At 40.2% G+C, this 17,800-nt stretch overlaps 1 protein-coding gene across 2 annotated transcripts in view; it reads right to left on the reverse strand.

Annotated features, from left to right (window-relative positions):
* The window catches only part of Ubr1 (ubiquitin protein ligase E3 component n-recognin 1), a 123,580-nt gene that overhangs the window by 95,429 nt on the left and 10,351 nt on the right, over positions 1-17,800 (reverse strand). For both annotated transcript variants that reach the window (XM_029469902.1, XM_021184371.2), the window contains exons 2-4: positions 16,832-17,088; positions 13,518-13,596; positions 8,059-8,169 (exon numbers count right to left, since the gene is read on the reverse strand). In XM_029469902.1, the coding sequence (XP_029325762.1) occupies positions 8,059-8,169; positions 13,518-13,596; positions 16,832-17,088 (447 nt within the window). The remainder of the gene's footprint in view (positions 1-8,058; positions 8,170-13,517; positions 13,597-16,831; positions 17,089-17,800) is intronic.

Raw genomic sequence — 17,800 nt, forward strand, 5'->3', positions numbered from 1 at the left:
AGGGGAGGAGACGGGAGGGGACATTCTGATCATACAAAGTTTTTGTGTGCAGTGGCACAGTTGCTGAAGCAGAAAGTAGAGAATCAATGGCTGTGGGCTGAGAAGAGAGGGACTTAGTGTTGACTGTGTACAGAGAGTCAGTGGCACAAGGCAAAAGCAAAACAAAATAAAACACAACAAAAAACTTGAATGTGAACATACTTAATACAGCTAAACTGTATGTTACATATGGTTGAGATAGCAAACTACCCAAGCTACTCTCTTCTCTTTAATACCTTTTATGTCTTCTCACCACTGGTCTATAAGTTTGGTTTTACTCCCTTTTCAACAAGTCACCTTCTCTGAATAGTGTGCCCAGAGGTCTTTGTTAAAGAGAGACCGTGTCAAAGGCACTACTGTCCACACTGGAACACAACAGGCCTGCTCACCCTTTTCCTCCCTCACGTTTTCTTCTGACCGTTCATAAAAACATTCTCAGGTGAAGAATTGGAAAAACTCTTCTGCTTCCACCAAGTGCTTAGGAAAGAATTTTTCAAGAAAGGCATTTGCATCTTAGAAATAAACTCAACTGGGACAAGAGAACCAGAAGTTATAAAAACAATGAAAAAAACAAAACAAGAAAATAAACAACAGAAATATGGGAGAACCTGCTTTTCCTTTCATCTTAAAGGAGCCTCTCTTCAATGCTCCACAACTCGCTTCCAGCGCTATTAGTTAGGTCTGCTTATGCTTGTGATGCTCCACTAAGCTTGGAACAATTCCATGTACCTGGCAGAATCTGGATAGCACACTCACCCAGGCAGAGGGAATAACTCTGACATCACAGTGCTGCAGGAGTCAGCCTGCTGCCTAAGCCACCCTCCCCCTGCAGGGGTTAGCGAGCTGCCTAAGCCGCCCTCCCCACCTCCAGACAAACAGTTGCAGGATGCTGATTACTTTCCCAATCTAATTTTAAATCCAAAAATGTTCAAGATCAGATTTGAGACTGAATTCAGATCTCTAAAAATAAAGCTAGCTTCCTGGATATGTGAGGCATGGCTTTACCACTAGCTCTTTGGAGGCGGAGTAAGGCTGATCTCTGTGAGTTCCAGGCTAGCCATGGCTACATAGAGGCCCTGTCTCAAAAATGAATGAATCTAGCACAATTCTCCCCCCCACACACACACCTAAGCATTTTATTGTTTTCTACCAAAATGAATTAAACATCTCCCATTCCATCTCCTAAAAGGCATTGCTCATATGGCCAATCAAAAATATTTGTTAAATATATTAAACAAAAAAAGCAGACATTTTACTGTTGCTTGTTTATTTCAGTGCACATAGTAGTAAACAGATACAAGCCTAGCAATTGGAAGGCTCTGCTTGGGAGGAACCTGAGTTTCAGGCCAGCTGTCTTAAAGAACAACAAGCATACAAACAAAAAAAGACTAGAAATCTTTATAAACTGTACTGAAGTTTCTCATTTCTTTTTGGTTAATTTTCTTGAGGGTTTTTTTTTTTTTTTTTTTTTTTTTGGGCTTACAATCATGACTACATCACTTTGTTCTTTGTAATATTTACATATCTTAGCTCAGTCGAGTTTATCTGATTGGCAGTTCTTCCAGAACAGGGTCAACAGAAGGATTCTGAAACATTGAGCTCCAATGTAGATGAATTATAATCCAATGGCCTGGCTGCCCTGGCAAGGGATCACATCCCAAGACCTAGGTCTGTGTGATCCAGCTGGAATGCAGACATGCCACACACTTTTAACCCTTCTGGCTGGAATACAGACAATCCCTTAGCATACACCAGTATGTTTGTACAAGAGGACATGTTTGAAAAGTGGCTAATTGAGGAGTAAACAAAGTAATGAATCAGAGAAAGATCTGACAGAATGAGTCAGAAATAGCATGCACCCAACTCTCAAGAGGAAAGAGATGCACATGAAAGAGAAGCAATTTAAGAGGAGCCCAGGAACAGAGAAGGAGTCAGTTGGGAGTCAGTACAGTGCAGCGAGTGCAGTGAGTGCAGTGCAGTGAGTACAGTGCAGTGCAGTGAGTGTAGCGAGTACAGTGCAGTACAGTGAGTGTGGTGCAGTGAGTGCAGTACAGTGAAGTGCAGTGAGGTGGAGCTGAGTTCTTCCCTGAGTCCATGAAGTTCAGTGCAAGGCAGCAGAGGCAGCTGAAGCCAAAATATAAGAGGGAGCCAGAAGATTAAAACAGATTGCCAGAGTTCATCTGAGGTCAAGCAGAGCAATTCAGTGAGAAACTGAGAGAAGCCAGATTGAATCAATCAGCTTGGAGAGGAGTATGAACCAGAACAACTGAGTTGAAGCACCCATCCAGAGTTCAGAAAGAGCTAGAAAGGGTGAGCTTATTTAGCAGTAAGCCTACCAGACGACAATTAAATCAGGCGAAGTTACTTTATACTCCAACGTGAAATGTGATTTGTATGGATTTTATTTGAGACAAATATCCCTGAAAAAAAAATTGAGAATGTTTTCCAAGACAGCAGTCCTCAAATGTCTGGCACAAGCACCTTCACAGGTGAGTTCCAAGAAAGCGTTTCTTTAGCCAAGTAAGAATGGCCATGTTGTACTCTTACATTCGTGAATTCACCTGCCTAAGCTGCACTTGGGGTTTCAGCATGAAACTGTTAGTAAGACTGATCTAGAACATCACATCTTGGTAGATCTGACATAAGTGTACTCGAGCTTCCTAGAACAAGTTTGTAAGGCTCACTTCTTTTCTCCCACATTCTGGAGCAATTTATAAGCTTTTGCTTCTTTGGTGTTAATCAATTCAGTGGATTTTATTTTTACATTTTTTTTTCTTCTCACTCCGGCCTCTGGCCCCACTCTCTCCAGCCCAAAGACTGATTGATTGATTGATTATATATGAGTACACTGTAGCTATCTGCAGACACACCTGAAGAGGACGTCAGATCCCATTACAGATGGTTGTGAGCCACCATGTGGTTGCTGGGATTTGAACTCAGGACCTCTGGAAGAGCAGTCAGTGATCTTAACTGCTGAGCCATCTCTCCAGCCCTTTACACAAAAGCATACCCTCCCTTTCAATACACTTTTATTTAAACTTAACAATGCAACATTTTTCCATATATGTTTTATTTATCTTGTTCAAATATTTTAAGGTAAAACACAGTCATCATTCAATACTTTGATATGTATTTTTAATAAGAAAGGATATTAAAACACCATTATTCCATTTCAAAATATTAATGGTAGCCTTCTTAGCGCAGTAGGCAGTGCGTCAGTCTCATAATCAAAATATTAATGACTAAATACTATCTAACATAACTTACTCAATTTTTCTAATCATTCCTCCTATGTTTTAAAAGTAATTCACTTTTTCTTTTCTTTTCTTTTCTTTTCTTTTCTTTTTTTTTTTTTTTTTTTGTGGTTTTTCGAGACAGGGTTTCTCTGTGTAGCTCTGGCTGTCCTGGAACTCACTTTGTAGACCAGGCTGGCCTCGAACTCNACTCACTTTGTAGACCAGGCTGGCCTCGAACTCAGAAATCCGCCTGCCTCTGCCTCCCGAGTGCTGGGATTAAAGGCGTGCGCCACCACGCCCGGCTTTTTCTTTTCTTTTTTAAAAGATTTATTTATTTATATGTACAAGAGAGCTTTGCCTGCATGTTTGTACCACATGTGTGCCCCTAGAGGCCAGAGGAGGGTGTGGGATCCCCAGGAAGAGAGTGTCTGATATCCTAAAACTGAGAGGGTGCCATGTGAGTGCTGGATCCTCTGCAAGAGCAGCAAATGCTCTTAACAGCTGAGTCATCTCTGTAGCCTCCTATTTAGAGTGTGTGTGTGTGTGTTCTTGCGCACGTGAGCTCACGTGAGTGCCACTTCATCAACTCCGTTCCTCTTATCTTCTATAAATGCCTGTTGATACCAAGATCTTTACACTGCCTTTGGCTGTTATGACTCTCAAGTCATGGACATCAAGTTAGATGTATATCTAACTTAATCTCCCATCCCTAGCTGCAATCTTTTGTTCTACACGATGATAACCAGACCAGTTCTTTTATTAAAAGAGAAAACATAAAAGCAAAACCAAAAACCTATGTCCCATGTTTTTCTTCTAGCACTGTTTGTTGTTATAAACTAGAAGTTAGTTTAAAGGTTTTATGATGTCCAGATTAAAGATTTTAACTAAGACTGTTTTAGAAGCGATCTGTTACTCTCAACTTTACTGTGACATAAGATGCACCATTATAAGGCATTCACCTAAGTGTACAATTTGAGCTGTATATGGTGGCTCATGCTTGTAACCTCAGCATCTGGGAGGCTGAGCCAGGAGGGTGGCCATGAGTTCAATGTCAACACTGACTAGAGTGAGGCCCTGCTCACAAAATACAAGAAAGTATTAAACTGCCTACTAATGCTCATGTTTATATGCACACATTAGTGCTGCTCTCTGCCCTCCTCAAAGAAGAGTTTATGCCTGAGGGAGGCAGCTACTGCAGAAGCTCACAGTGCTCAGACTACCAACAGGAGATGATTGACGATGGAGTGCTCAGGCCTGAGTGAGACAATGGTATCACACCCTCCATGGCTCAGAGAACACTGCTGAAGAAAGGGGGAACAAAAATGTAAGAACAGGAGAATAGGTGCTGTGTGGTAAAAAGATGCTCCCAGGACATGACATGGCCACTGCCTTGTGAACTCACAGCAGCTGCAGTTAAATGCACAAGGCTTGCACAAGACCAGGCTTCTCAACATTTTATCAAGAGAAAAGGGTGCCCAAGGCCCCACCCAGTCCTGACTGGTGGCTGACAGTTAATGGTTGCTGTGGGTGTAAGCATCATTTTCTTAGGGGGTTTACCCATTACAAGGTAGCTCATAATCCAATAAATACTTTTCCTGCTATCTGGCAAGCTCCCTCAATTACAACATTCTCAGCAAATTGAAACCTTTGCCCTTGTTTCAGGAGGTAAACAGACAACAATCACCACCCAGCACCCTCCTGCAACCCCTGGTAGGCTAAGGCAGAAGGATCAGGGCAGTTAGGGGCCACCCTTAGCATGTTTCAGGCCAGCTTGGGCTACACAGCTGGAGCTTGTATCAAACAAACAAGCATAAAGAAAACAACAAACAAGGAAATGGCTTTCAGTCACCCACAGTCAGCAGCAGGATATTTTCCCTAAACCTAACATCCACTCTGCTGCTTTCCATCCCTCTAACTCACACATCCTGCCTATTCTTACTTCTCCTCTCTCCCTGTCTCCTAGTCCCTCCTCACTTCCTGACTTCCATGAAGTGTGTTTCTTCAGGCAGCAGCTTAGCGCTACTGTCCCCAGCCTGCACTAGAACAAAGGTAAGGCACAGAAGTATTTCCTGCACCTACTCTGTGACCCTTGTCAAACCATTACTTCAGAAAGACAGCAGCAGGGGACTCATATAAAATGAAACAAATGAGCAAAATATTGAGAAAGGGGAAAGAAGAACTAGAGGCCGTTTCCCTTCCAATGGACATGCAAGCCCAGCAAAAGAACACCAAAGACAGCACCACAACACACTCCCACAAACTCACAACACCAACACAAAAATAATGACCTAACTAAAAGGTTTAAGGATTTCAAAGTCTAGTTTTTAAAACAGGATCAACAACCATACACAGGAATTCTATAAACAGGTTAAGAAGTCAGTTAGGATCAACACAAGAAAGTTATGAAACAGATGAAAGTATCAGTAATTTCGAGAGAAAATTAAGGGAGAATTTGGCAAGGAAACATGCAAAAAAAGAGCCAAACCAAATTCTGGAAATGAAAGAAAAAAACCAAAGTCACAGCAAACCAGGACCAAGGGTTAAGGACTAGTTCCAGAGGGGGGCACGGGTTGGGACAATAACACATACAGGCTTACAGAAAGAAAAAAAAATTATGAAGATAACCAAAACTTCCAAGAAGTCCAGGATACATCAAGAAATCTAATCTAGAATCCATGGCCTAGCTTAAGGAGTTATGGCAAATCATGTAAGGAGGCTTAGACAAACTATTTTTAAATTATAATTAAGAATTTCCTAGAGAAGAACTTCTCTGTGGCATATTTAAATTAAAACAAAACAAAACAAACAAAATACTAATATCTGTAAAAGAACACACTAACTCACATTCAGAGGCAGAAAGATCAGAACAACATTAATCTTTCATTAGCAGTCCTCAAAGTCAGAAAAAGTATGGCCCTGAAACTGTCAACCAAAATTGCTATCCTCCCCTGAAAAGTTATCCTTTAAAGTTGACAGAGAAATGAGAGTATTCAAGCACAGGAAGTTCTTAGAGAAACTGTTATCACCAAGAAATTCACATAACTAGCAAAGACATCCAAAAACTGGGAGTCAAAGGGTAAAAATAAGCCCACCAATCAAAGGGAAATTATAAACAAGCTGGTGTAGCGATTCCTGTATCTGAATGAGAATCCCCCATATATTAAGAAAGGGAACAATTAAGAGGATGTAACCATTGTAAATATCTATGCACCAAATCTCAGAGCCACTTATTTCATAAAACAAATGTTTAAAGGCTTAGCAGGCCATATAGGACCATTCACAACAACAGTGGGAGACTTCAATAACCAACTAGAGAGGTCTTCAAACAAAGGCATCAGAGAACATCATCTGGCCCTAAGATGTGGTCAGTGCTTACAAGGAGATCTAGAATCATTCAAAGGGCACACAAAGTATGTATTCCTTGAAACTTTCAAAGGTTTATCTATGAAACTGTCTGGACGCGGTGTCTGGAAGGAAATACTACGCTGTGACTAATATGTCAAGTAGTTCAATGGTTACCTACCAAGTATTCCCTTGGCTTGTTTTGAATGGTACGTTGCATTGACTGATAAAACAATTCATTTTTATAGCTGGATGTAGTGTTCCCTATACTTGAGAGGCAGAGACAGGAGAATCTCTGTGAATTCAAGGCTGTGTATATGTAGCAAGTTCCAGGACAGCCAGGGCTATGTAGTGAGACCCTATCTCAAAAAAAAAAAAAAAACAAAAAAAAACCAACAATTCATTTTGATGTATATTAGCTAAGACTTCTTCAGCATTTTGGAGTTCTCACAGCTCATCTGTAGTCCTATAGTTTCTTCCTACCTCACATCTAAATATCTATGTCTGAACTTCCTCAAGTCCCTTTCTTGACTAAGATGGATCCACTGAGTCTATTTGTCTTTTTCCTTTAAGAAAAGCAATTACTGAATCTTGTGTTCATTCTGCTTTCAAATTCTTTACATTCTGTTTTTATCTACTAACAACTTCTTTTTGTTCTTTTGGGGCCATGCATTATTCTCCCACCCGCCACCCCCACTCATGCAGACTCTCACTCTTGCTCTGTCTCTGGCTCTCCCTTTAAGACAAGATTTCTCTGTGTAGCCCTGCCTGTCCTGGACCGCACTCTATGGACTAGGCTGGCCTCAAACTCAGACATCTGCCTGCCTCTGCCCCGTGAGTACTGTGATTAAAGGCACTAGCACTGCCCAGCTTTTTTTCTAGTTGACTATTTAACAAAAAGTATTTTGAATTCATTCTGGGTATGTGTGAATTAATTTCCTAGAGAAAATTTTAATTTAGAGTAGAAAAACAAACATTCTTAACTTAGAACAAAATATTGGATTCTAAGTGGCATCAGTCTTAACCCATGTGATGGTGTGTATATGCTTGACCCAGGGAGTGGCACTATTAGAAGATGTGGCCCTGCTGGAGTAAGTGTGGCCTTGTTGGAGTAGGGTGTCACTGTGGGTGTGGGCTTTAAGATCCTCATCCTAACTGCTTGGAAGTCAGTATTCTGCTAGCAGCCTTCAGATGAAGATGTAGAATTCTCAGCTCCTATAGCGCCACGCCTGCCTGGATGCTACCATGTTCCCGCCTTGATGATAATAGACTGAACCTCTGAACCTGTAAGCCAGCCCTAATTAAATATTGTCCTTATAAGACTTGCCTTGATGATGGTGTCTGTTCACAGCAGTAAAACCCTAACTAAGACAACCCATATATATTTATACACATTCTCATTAAATTCCAGAAAATTTAAATAACCAATTAAACTTCTTACCTCTTTTGTAGTACCTGCTCTTCCAGGCTCGTGATCCACACAAAAGGGGCCAGTTTTCCACGCTTCTGTGTCTCCACAGTCACAGAAGCCTCCTCCAGTAGAAGTGTGCATCTAATAAATAGCAAAGGAGTTTTCATGGGGTCGCACTTTATTATAAAGCAATAAAAAGTAATAAAAGCACTTCTTGGCTGTATTTAATGTAACAAAATCAGGATAGAACAAAAATCATTTTAGTTAGTTACCTAAGAAATACCAACCACCTGGTAATAAGGACACATGCTCCACTATGTTCATAGCAGCCTTATTTATAATAGCCAGAAGCTGGAAAGAACCCAGATGCCCCTCAACAGAGGAATGGATACAGAAAATGTGGTACATTTACACAATGGAGTACTACTCAGCTATTAAAAAGAATGAATTTATGAAATTCCTAGGCAAATGGATGAACCTGGAAAGTATCATCCTTACTGAGGTAACCCAATCACAAAAGAACTCAAATGATATGTACTCACTGATAAGTGGATATTAGCCCAGAAACTTAGAATACCCAAGATACAAGTTGCAAAACACATGAAACTCAAGAAGAACGAAGACCAAACGGGGGTCACTTTGTCCCTTCTTAGAATTGGAAACAAAACACCCATGGAAGGAGTTACAGAGACAAAGTTTGGAGCTGAGATGAAAGAATGGACCATCTAGAGACTGCCGCACCCGGGGATCCATCCCATAATCAGCCTCCAAACGATGACACCATTGCATACACTAGCAAGCGTTTGCTGAAAGGACCCTGATATAGCTGTCTCTTGTGAGACTAGGCCGGGGCTTGGCAAACACATAAGTGGATGCTCACAGTCAGCTATTGGATGGATCACAGGGACCCCAATGGAGGAGCTAGAGAAAGTATCCAAGGAGCTAAAGAGATCTGCAACCCTGTAGGTGCAACAACATTATGAACTAACCAGTACCCCCAGAGCTCGTGTCTCTAGCTGCATATGTAGCAGAAGATGGCCTAGTCAGCCATCATTGGGAAGAGAGGCCCCTTGGTCTTGCAAACTTTATATGCCTCAGTACAGGGGAATACCAGGGTCAAGAAGTGGGAGTGGGTTGGTAGGGGGGGCGGTATGGGGGACTTTTGGGATAGCATTTGAAATGTAAAATAAGAAAATACCTAATAAAAAATGTCAAAAATAAAATAAAATAAAAAAAGGAAATACCAACCACTTGAATATTTCACTGTAACAAAAATGGGCCTTGTAGCCCTGAGGGCCAGCAGAAAGAATAGAAACAGGCAATCTCCAGAGGTAGGAGGTAGGGGGATTTTTAGAATGTACTAGAGACCTGGGAGGTAAGAAACGCTCAGGACTCAAAGGGAGGGACCTTAGACAAAATGCCCAACCAGAGGGGAGAGGGAACTTATAGAATCCACCTCCAATAGAAAGACAGGAAGAGCATCGAGTGGAGGGATGGGGTTGTCATCTCACAGTCAGAGACTCTGACCCAGAACTGTTCCTGTCTAAAAGAACTGAAGGGACAAAAATGGAGAAGAGGCTGAGGGAAAGGAGGTCCAGTGGCCGGACCAAATTGAGATCCATCTCAAGGGAAAGGTCCAAGGCCTGACACTATTACTGATGCTATGATGTGCTTACAGACAGGAGCCTAGCATGACTGCCCTGAAAAAGGCCCCACAAGCAGCCAAACGAGTCAGATGCAGATACTTAAACCTAAACAACGGACAAAAGTTGTGGTTGAATTAGGGAAAGGCTGGAAGAAGCTGAGGGTGACCATAGGAAGACCAGCAGTCTCAATTAACATGGACCCCTGAGACCTCTCAGACACTGAGCTACCAACCACGCAGTATACACTGTCCCTGACACATATATAGCAGAGGACTGCCTGGTCTGGCCTCAGTGAGAGAAGACACACCTAACCCTTGAAGGACTTGAGGCTCCAAGGAGTAGGGAGACTTGGGGGCTGGGGAGACATCCTCTTGGAGACAGGGGAGGAGAAATGGGATAAGGAATTGTTGGAGAGTAGACTGGGAGGGGGATAACAACTGGACTGTAAAAAAAGATTAAAGATAATTTTTTTAAAATGGGCCTTCTAATGTACAAGTTTTTTAAATGTAACCCCACATTTTAAAAATAATAGTTTTTTATTAAATGTGAACTAGTAGAGAACAGATCGGAAAGTGAAAATATCCTTTATAACCTAGAATGCTTGAGTATACATTTTCATTTTTTACTATATAAACCTTTAAAAATTCAATATAATGATACATAGTAAGAACTACTTAATACAGTATCGTCATTTACATCAACGTTCTACTACAACTCCCATCTTCTTCCTCTCAGTGTTCCTAGGGGAAAACCAAAAATATACTGACTCAGGGAGAAGACAATGAGAATGATGTTATTTGGACTTTTTCTCAGAACATACCCTGCACACATACAGTAAGGAAGTACGAGACCACCTGTGAGCCATGCTTTCAGCCCCTAAAAGTTAAAGAAACCTTTCTTAGCTTGCAGTTCACACAAAAGCCACAAGTTAGACTTTATTCAGGCTACAATGTATTGATTGTCAATCCCAACAACAACAACAAAAAACAAACAAACAAAGCAACGACAACAACAACAAGCCCTGTGCAACTAAACTTCAAAAAGATGCTAATGGAAAGGCAATATCCCCACATCTCTTGTCGTTTTGAGACAGGATTTCCTACATAGCTCAGTGAGGCCTTGAGTTCTAATCCTGCCTCAGCCTCCCTGGTGTTAGAATTAAGAATTACAGAAGTCTACCACCATGCCCAGCTCTCATACCTTTTTGTTTTAATTTCTTTTTAGATTTATTATTTCACACATGGAGGTATTATGCCTGCATGTGTCTTTGCATACCCATAAAGATCAGAAGAAGGCATCAGATCTCCTAAGACTGGGTTACAGATGGCTATGAGCTGTCATGTGGGTGCTGGGAATCAAACCTGGGTCTTCTTAAAGAGCAACCTGTGCTCTTAAGCACTGAGCCATCTCTCCAGCCTTAACCCACGAATAAATTGGCCCAGTAACACAAGAAAAATGATCTGACCTAAATCTATCAAGGTTTTGTGGAACAACCTGCGTCCATCAATAGAAACACAGATAATCAAAATGGGATGTTTTATAGCAGAATCTTATTCAAACTTAAAAAGGAAGGAACTTATGATACATGCTGCATTTGAACTTGAGAGTTTTATACAAGTCAAGCCAGTCACAAAAAACAAACAGTGCCCAATTTCCACACCAGGAGAGGCACTTACAGAAGTCACATTCTGATGGCTACCAGGAGAAAAGCAAGGACAGGAGAGCCACCATTGACGACTTTGTTTTCACAAAGTGAAATGAAGTACGGAGCTGGACGGTGGACATGGGTACACAGGATGAGCTTTGAAAACTTACCACCCAGCTGCACGCACACTTAAAAATAGTTCAGATAATACATTTTATATGCCTTTTACAAAAACAGAAATTGGGCAGGAGGATGTCTTTCAAATTAAAAGCACAAATTCTTCAACCTCAATCTTTCTCTACAGATTAAGTCTCAGACATACTTTTTTTTATATGCACATGAATAAAACACACATGTAAATAAGTAAAATAAATGTAAAAATTTTTAAGAAAATAAAAAATGTATGAAACTGAACGAGGTGCTTGACACCTGTAATTCTAGCACCTGAGAAGCTGAAGCAGGAGGACTGCCATGAGTTCAAGATCAGCCTGAGTATACAGTACAGACGCTGAGTTCTGTTCTCAGCACCACATATTACGTTTATCTAAACCAATGCTACTCAGCCTCCTAGCACTGTGACCCTTTAGTACAGTTCCTCACGTTGTGGTGACCCACAGCAATACAATTATTTTCCTTGCTACTTCATAACTGTATTTGCTACTGTTATGAATCATAATGTAAACACCTGTGTTTTCTACAGTCTTGGGTAACCCCACAAAGGGGTGGAGACCCACAGGTTGAGAAACACTGGTCTAAAGCAACATTGTATTGAACATGAAAAATACACAAACAGAGGACCAAGGAAAACCTTTAGTGGCAGAAGAGTCCAAGACAGTATTTGGGAACAATAAAGAAACAAAACTTCAGCTCGTTTTACAGAATTACAACCTGACTCAGAAACACACAAAACATACACACAAATATTATAGCATTTAAAAAGTATTAGCGCTGGGAATATAGCTCAGTGGTACAGCACTTGCCTAGCATGCATGAGGTCTAAGTTCAGTTCTCATTACTTCAAAGACTGTATTTATTGGACTAGGTTATAGCGTGACGATAGAGTTCTTGCCTGACAAGTGTGTACAAAGCACACTAGCTTCAAACTCCAGTACTGCGAGATAATGCACAAGGACTGGGAATCTAGCTCCATTAGAGTGTTTGCCAACCTCACGTACGGCTCCAAGTCCAATCCCAGCACAGATAAAATCAGGTATTCACCTACACAATATACCAAAAAGTATCTAGGAAAACTGGATAATATAAAATATAAATAAAATAAAATTTTCGGTTGGCTTTTGCCCCACCTAGAGATGGAGTCTGCCCTTCCCCTTTCTCCTCTATCCCCTTCTCTGGCACATTACATATTCCTCCTTATTCCTTCCTATGGTTAACAGAATAGCTGTGCTTCTTTCTCTTATAAAGTATTCCTTGTCTGAGAATCTACACAAGGTAGAAGTCATTTACAAAGTTTAACAAGGAAATGAATAATCCTAACCTGGAATCCAGACAGAGGGAATTTCAAGACTATTAAGGCTCCCTATGTGACCAACTATAAAAATGTTCTATTTTCTGTGTACTCCCTTTGAGGAGAGTACTTTAGGGTTATAGACATTCTTTTCTTTGTTATTCAAAAGCCTCTTTGTCTATATATGTAGTCTGTGCTAGCCTAGAACTTTCAAGTTTACAAGAGATATGGACTATGTAACTTCAAACTGTCATTTACATTTTACACAGTACTGAGGCATGTTATATACAAAGAGAAACATGAATCATCAGATCTGCCTGAGCCCAGAATACAGAGCCAGCACTATTATGTGAGAAATACATCTTAGCTCTAATAACAAAACTATCTAATCTTTCAACAGAAAAGGCAAAGCCTCAACCCCATTATTAATTAAGAGAGAACAAGAAGAACTAAGTCTGGAGACTGATGCATTGTCTACCGCACTCAGGAGTTTCCTGAGAACTGATAACTTTATAATAACTTACAGAGGGTCAAATCGTCCAAGAATGTAGGAAAATGGAACTCACATATACAGTTTAAGAATCTCAAATTGGTATAATCACTTCATACATTATCCAAGTATAATTAAAGATACACATCAGAGCTATTTAGCAAGAAATAAAGCAACTCAAAAACTTGGACTAGGTGGTCATCAGATTCCCACTAAGTGGTTTTATACATATAGTTTTCATACCTTGTAACGATGGTTTTTATGAACACTACTTTGGAAGCAGTCCATACAGAGCACACACGTTGGATCAATTGCACAATCCCTAAAGAAAATAAAGAATTAGATTCCAAAAACCAGCGCTGACACTTAAGGTACAACTATAAAATGAATGAGCTTCCTGTGTGATGGGCAAAATAACACCGGATGCCCCAAAAGCTGAGTTCTAAGAACACTTGGAAAAAAAGACAACGCTGCCTCCATAATTTAGCCTCCTTTCTAACACACCTGAGTCTATAAGATGTTCAGTTTATAACTTTGAGCTTTACCTGGCTTTTTAAACTGTTAATTCTGTGGGAACTAGAGGAAAATTGTTTTTGTTCATTATCTGCCATTGTTTGCCCTCTAATTTACAGGCACACTTCTGTGCACTGTAACTGAGGTTCTATAAGACAAAACTCATTGGTTATATATTGATAGATCCCAAATACCTCAAGCAGTACCTGGCACGTAAGCATGAGCGTGGAGTCACCGAGAGGCACCCAGTCCCTCTTTGCTCTCACTCACGCGCTTTTACAACACATGATTCCATTTCACATTTTCAGAGAAACGCAACAACAACCTAAGTTACTACAAGGTACAGAATTAAATTTTTTAAATATTTGAAAAGACAAAATTTAAAAGTTTAAAAATAGAGTTTAGAGTTGGCTGTGCTGGCATACATCTGTACTTTCTGCACCCTTGAGGCTAAGGCAGAATTGTTGAGAGTGGAAAGACTGAGCTACTAGTGAGTTTAAGGCTAGCCTGGGCTATATACTAAGAACCTATCTCAAACACACACACATACACACAGAATTTTAGGACCGGAGGAAGAGAAAGAGGAACAGGGGAAAGAAGATGAAACTTAAAACAGCTGCTGACAGGACCTAAAATTTGCCCAAAATTCTATAAAATTCTCGGTAAAAAATATATGCTCTACTCTGTTTAAAGCAGTTTCCAAATTAAATTTTATTTTTAAGAATTCCAGATGAGCATTGCATTTTACAAAATCTATATGCCTCCCTCTTTCCCCTCCAACTTATTCTGTGTCCTCCTGCACTCTTCCTAAGCTCATTCCTCTACATTATTACTGACTCACACACCCCGTGCCCATATATACTTGTGTTTAGGGCTGACCACTAAGATTGGATGACCTACCAGGGAGTTTGCTCCTAGAGAAAGCAGATCTCCCTCCCAGCAGTCACTAACTGCCAACAGCTCTTCATCTAGGGGCAGACCTCGTGCAGTCTTCCTGTCCCTGCAGGCACATCACTGTCACTGGTGCTATCATTATGCAGGTCTAGTTCAGGAAACTGCTATTGAGATTTCTTGGGTGTAACGTCCATGTCATGTTTAGCAGACACTATCTAGTAGCAGGTGTCCAGGTCTTCTGCTGCTTAAACTCCTCGGCCTGCTGTCCTCTTTTCTGGACTGTTCCGTAGGTATAAAGTCTGCACTTTAGGTCTGTCATTTGGAGCTGGCTACCCCAGAGTTACTTATCGATTCGACAAGTTGTAGACCTCTTAATAGTTTTTTTAGCATTACTGACACTTTTGAATTAATTAGTTTTTTTTGTTTTGTTTTGTTTTTTTGCTGAAGTAGTAACTATCCAACATTTTGTGGGATATTTAACAGCAATCATGGTTTCTACATACTAACAAGCCCTAACTGTCACAATGCTTCCAAGAAATTTTAGAATATGAGGGCTACAAATGTTATATACTTTAGTTGAAACTGAGCTTTGGTTTAAAATTTATAAGAGAAAAAAATAAGTTACTATACAACATAACACAATATAATACAAATACAAGAGCTAACTTCCTCCCCCCACCCCCCTGAGAGTTAACAGGAAACTCTTCCAAAAACTGTGCTTTTGAAAACTGTTTTCTAGGACTGAAGTGATGGCTTAGTGGTTAAGAGCATCAGCTGCTCTTCCAAAGGACCTAGGTTTGATTCTCAGCAACTGTAGTTAACAACTGCCTCTAACTCCAGTTCTAGAGGACCTCTTTTCTGGATTAATTTGGTACCAGGCACACACATGGTACAGAGACATGCATGGAGGCAAAACACACAAAATAAAAACATTGTAAGATACAGGAAAAAAAAACCCACAAACCTTTTAACTATACACAATCAGTGAAGCCTACAATGGCAGTCAAGCATAGACAATGAAACTCTACTGGTAAAGGCTAAAAAGTCGAGTTGTAACCTCAAACTCAAGCAAAAAAGAAAAGCACAAAGTGGTGCTAATATCTAGAAGTCAAAGAAATTCTGCTGGAGGTGTGTACACAGAGGTGCACACATTTAAGTCCCAAGAGGATCTCTATGAGTTTGAGGCCATCCTAGTCTACATAGTAAGTTCCTGGCCAAATAAGGCTATATAGTAAGACGCTGTATCAATCAAATAAAAACCTAAAATTAAAAAAACAACCAAACAAAAACTTCAGGCAGGAATGCAGAGTAAAAAACCTCTCCGATTTACAATGACATTTAAGACAGTTCCTTTACCAAAACCAAAAACCCTCCACCTGCCTCCATCTCCATACAACTGACCTTTTACCGTCAACTGCATCCCAGCTGTTCCCACACAACCCTTGACCTACAGTTCTGAAAACCAAAAATTCTGGAAGGTTTTGTTATTTTGTGGGCTTACACCAAATTTCAGTCAGTGATAAAAAACAAATTCTATTTTGTTATATATTTATTTATATATATACCCCATATATTATGTAATTTTTAATATATGTGTGAAACATGGATAGTGGGCTCATCCCACAGTAAGTTCTAGTTCAGCACATGCAACAGAATCTAAAAGGTAAAAACTTTAAATATATATATTTACACATGTTTGTATGTCTAGAATGATATATGACTACAGACTTTATATTACTTCTGAGTATCTATATCTTTGTGAATACTCATAGATCTTTCACAGAAATCAAACCTGTTTGATCACAAGGTGCTATTAAGCTGCTGTGAAGGAAGTATTCAGAATTCTGAAATATACCTGATCTCAAAAGTTTTAGAAAAGGTATGATGACTACACTACACGTACACAAGACAAAGATCTATTTCTTAGATGCTTCCACAGAACAGAACAAAAGAGAGACCTGCTTAACAAGGAGCCATATGTTAAAAATCAAGCTATAAGAACAAAACTAGATTTAAAGTATAAAATAAAGGAACTTAAGAGTAAATATACTATAGACAGCGATGAACTAGGAAAAGGACGAAGTGGACCAGTCATGCTGCAAATGGTGAGCTGTAAATTATAACCAATCCTGCACATTTCTGGTACTTACCTACAGGAATATGTTGTTTCTCCACTTTTGAAAACCTTCCCACACAACTGGAACGCTCCACTGTGTTTTAATTTCTCTAAGCAAATATCCGGATCCTCTCCAAATAAGTACCACTCCAAAGGAGTGAGTATTGACATCTGTACACTCTCTTCTTGCTTTTCCAAATCTGGGTCCATCTCAGCAAAATAAATTTCTGGCACTAATTGTGCCAAATGATGTAAGAAAGCAGTATAGAAATCAACTTGCTGATCCCACCACTGAAAGGAAGAAAAGATGGCAATCAGACTTTTCACAAGTTTTTGTTTGTTGTTGTTAAAAAAATAGAGTATTTTATTCTTTGAGAATTGTGTATGTGCACATGACATGGTTGATCATATTATCCACTCCCCCTCCCCTTACCTCTGCCCCTCACTTCCCCATCCCTCCTAACTTCATGTTCTTCTTCTTTATGTATCACATCTAGCCCACTAAGTCCGATTTTGTGCTGCCCATACACTTACGGCGTGAGGCCAGCCACTGAAGGATGGCTGGCCTGTCAGGGGCCACACCATTAAAGTCAACCTACTTCTTAATGATTGAGGAGTATAAGTAATGGCATTATTCTGCATTTTCAAAGCGATTTGCAATATTTTATCCTTCATCAATACAAAATAAGACGTGAATCAAGATGGCTCTCCAAGTAAAAGTACTTGCCATGGAGCCTGATGATCTGGTGACTCCCAGGGTCAACATGGTCCAAGAGGCAAGCTGATACCTGCAAGCTATGCTCTGATTGACACATGTGTATGCATGGAGTCACATGTGAACCCCCACACACCAACACACATACACACCATTCATAGATACATAGATAGACAGATAGGAAAGAAAGGGAGAGAATGGGAGGGAGGGAGGGAGGGAGGGAAGAAGGGAGTGAGGAAGAAAGGAAGGAAGGAAGGAAGGAAGGAAGGAAGGAAGGAAGGAAGGAAG

Source organism: Mus caroli, chromosome 2 (genome assembly GCF_900094665.2).
Source record: "Mus caroli chromosome 2, CAROLI_EIJ_v1.1, whole genome shotgun sequence".
In the NCBI taxonomy this organism is placed as follows: Eukaryota; Metazoa; Chordata; class Mammalia; order Rodentia; family Muridae; genus Mus; species Mus caroli.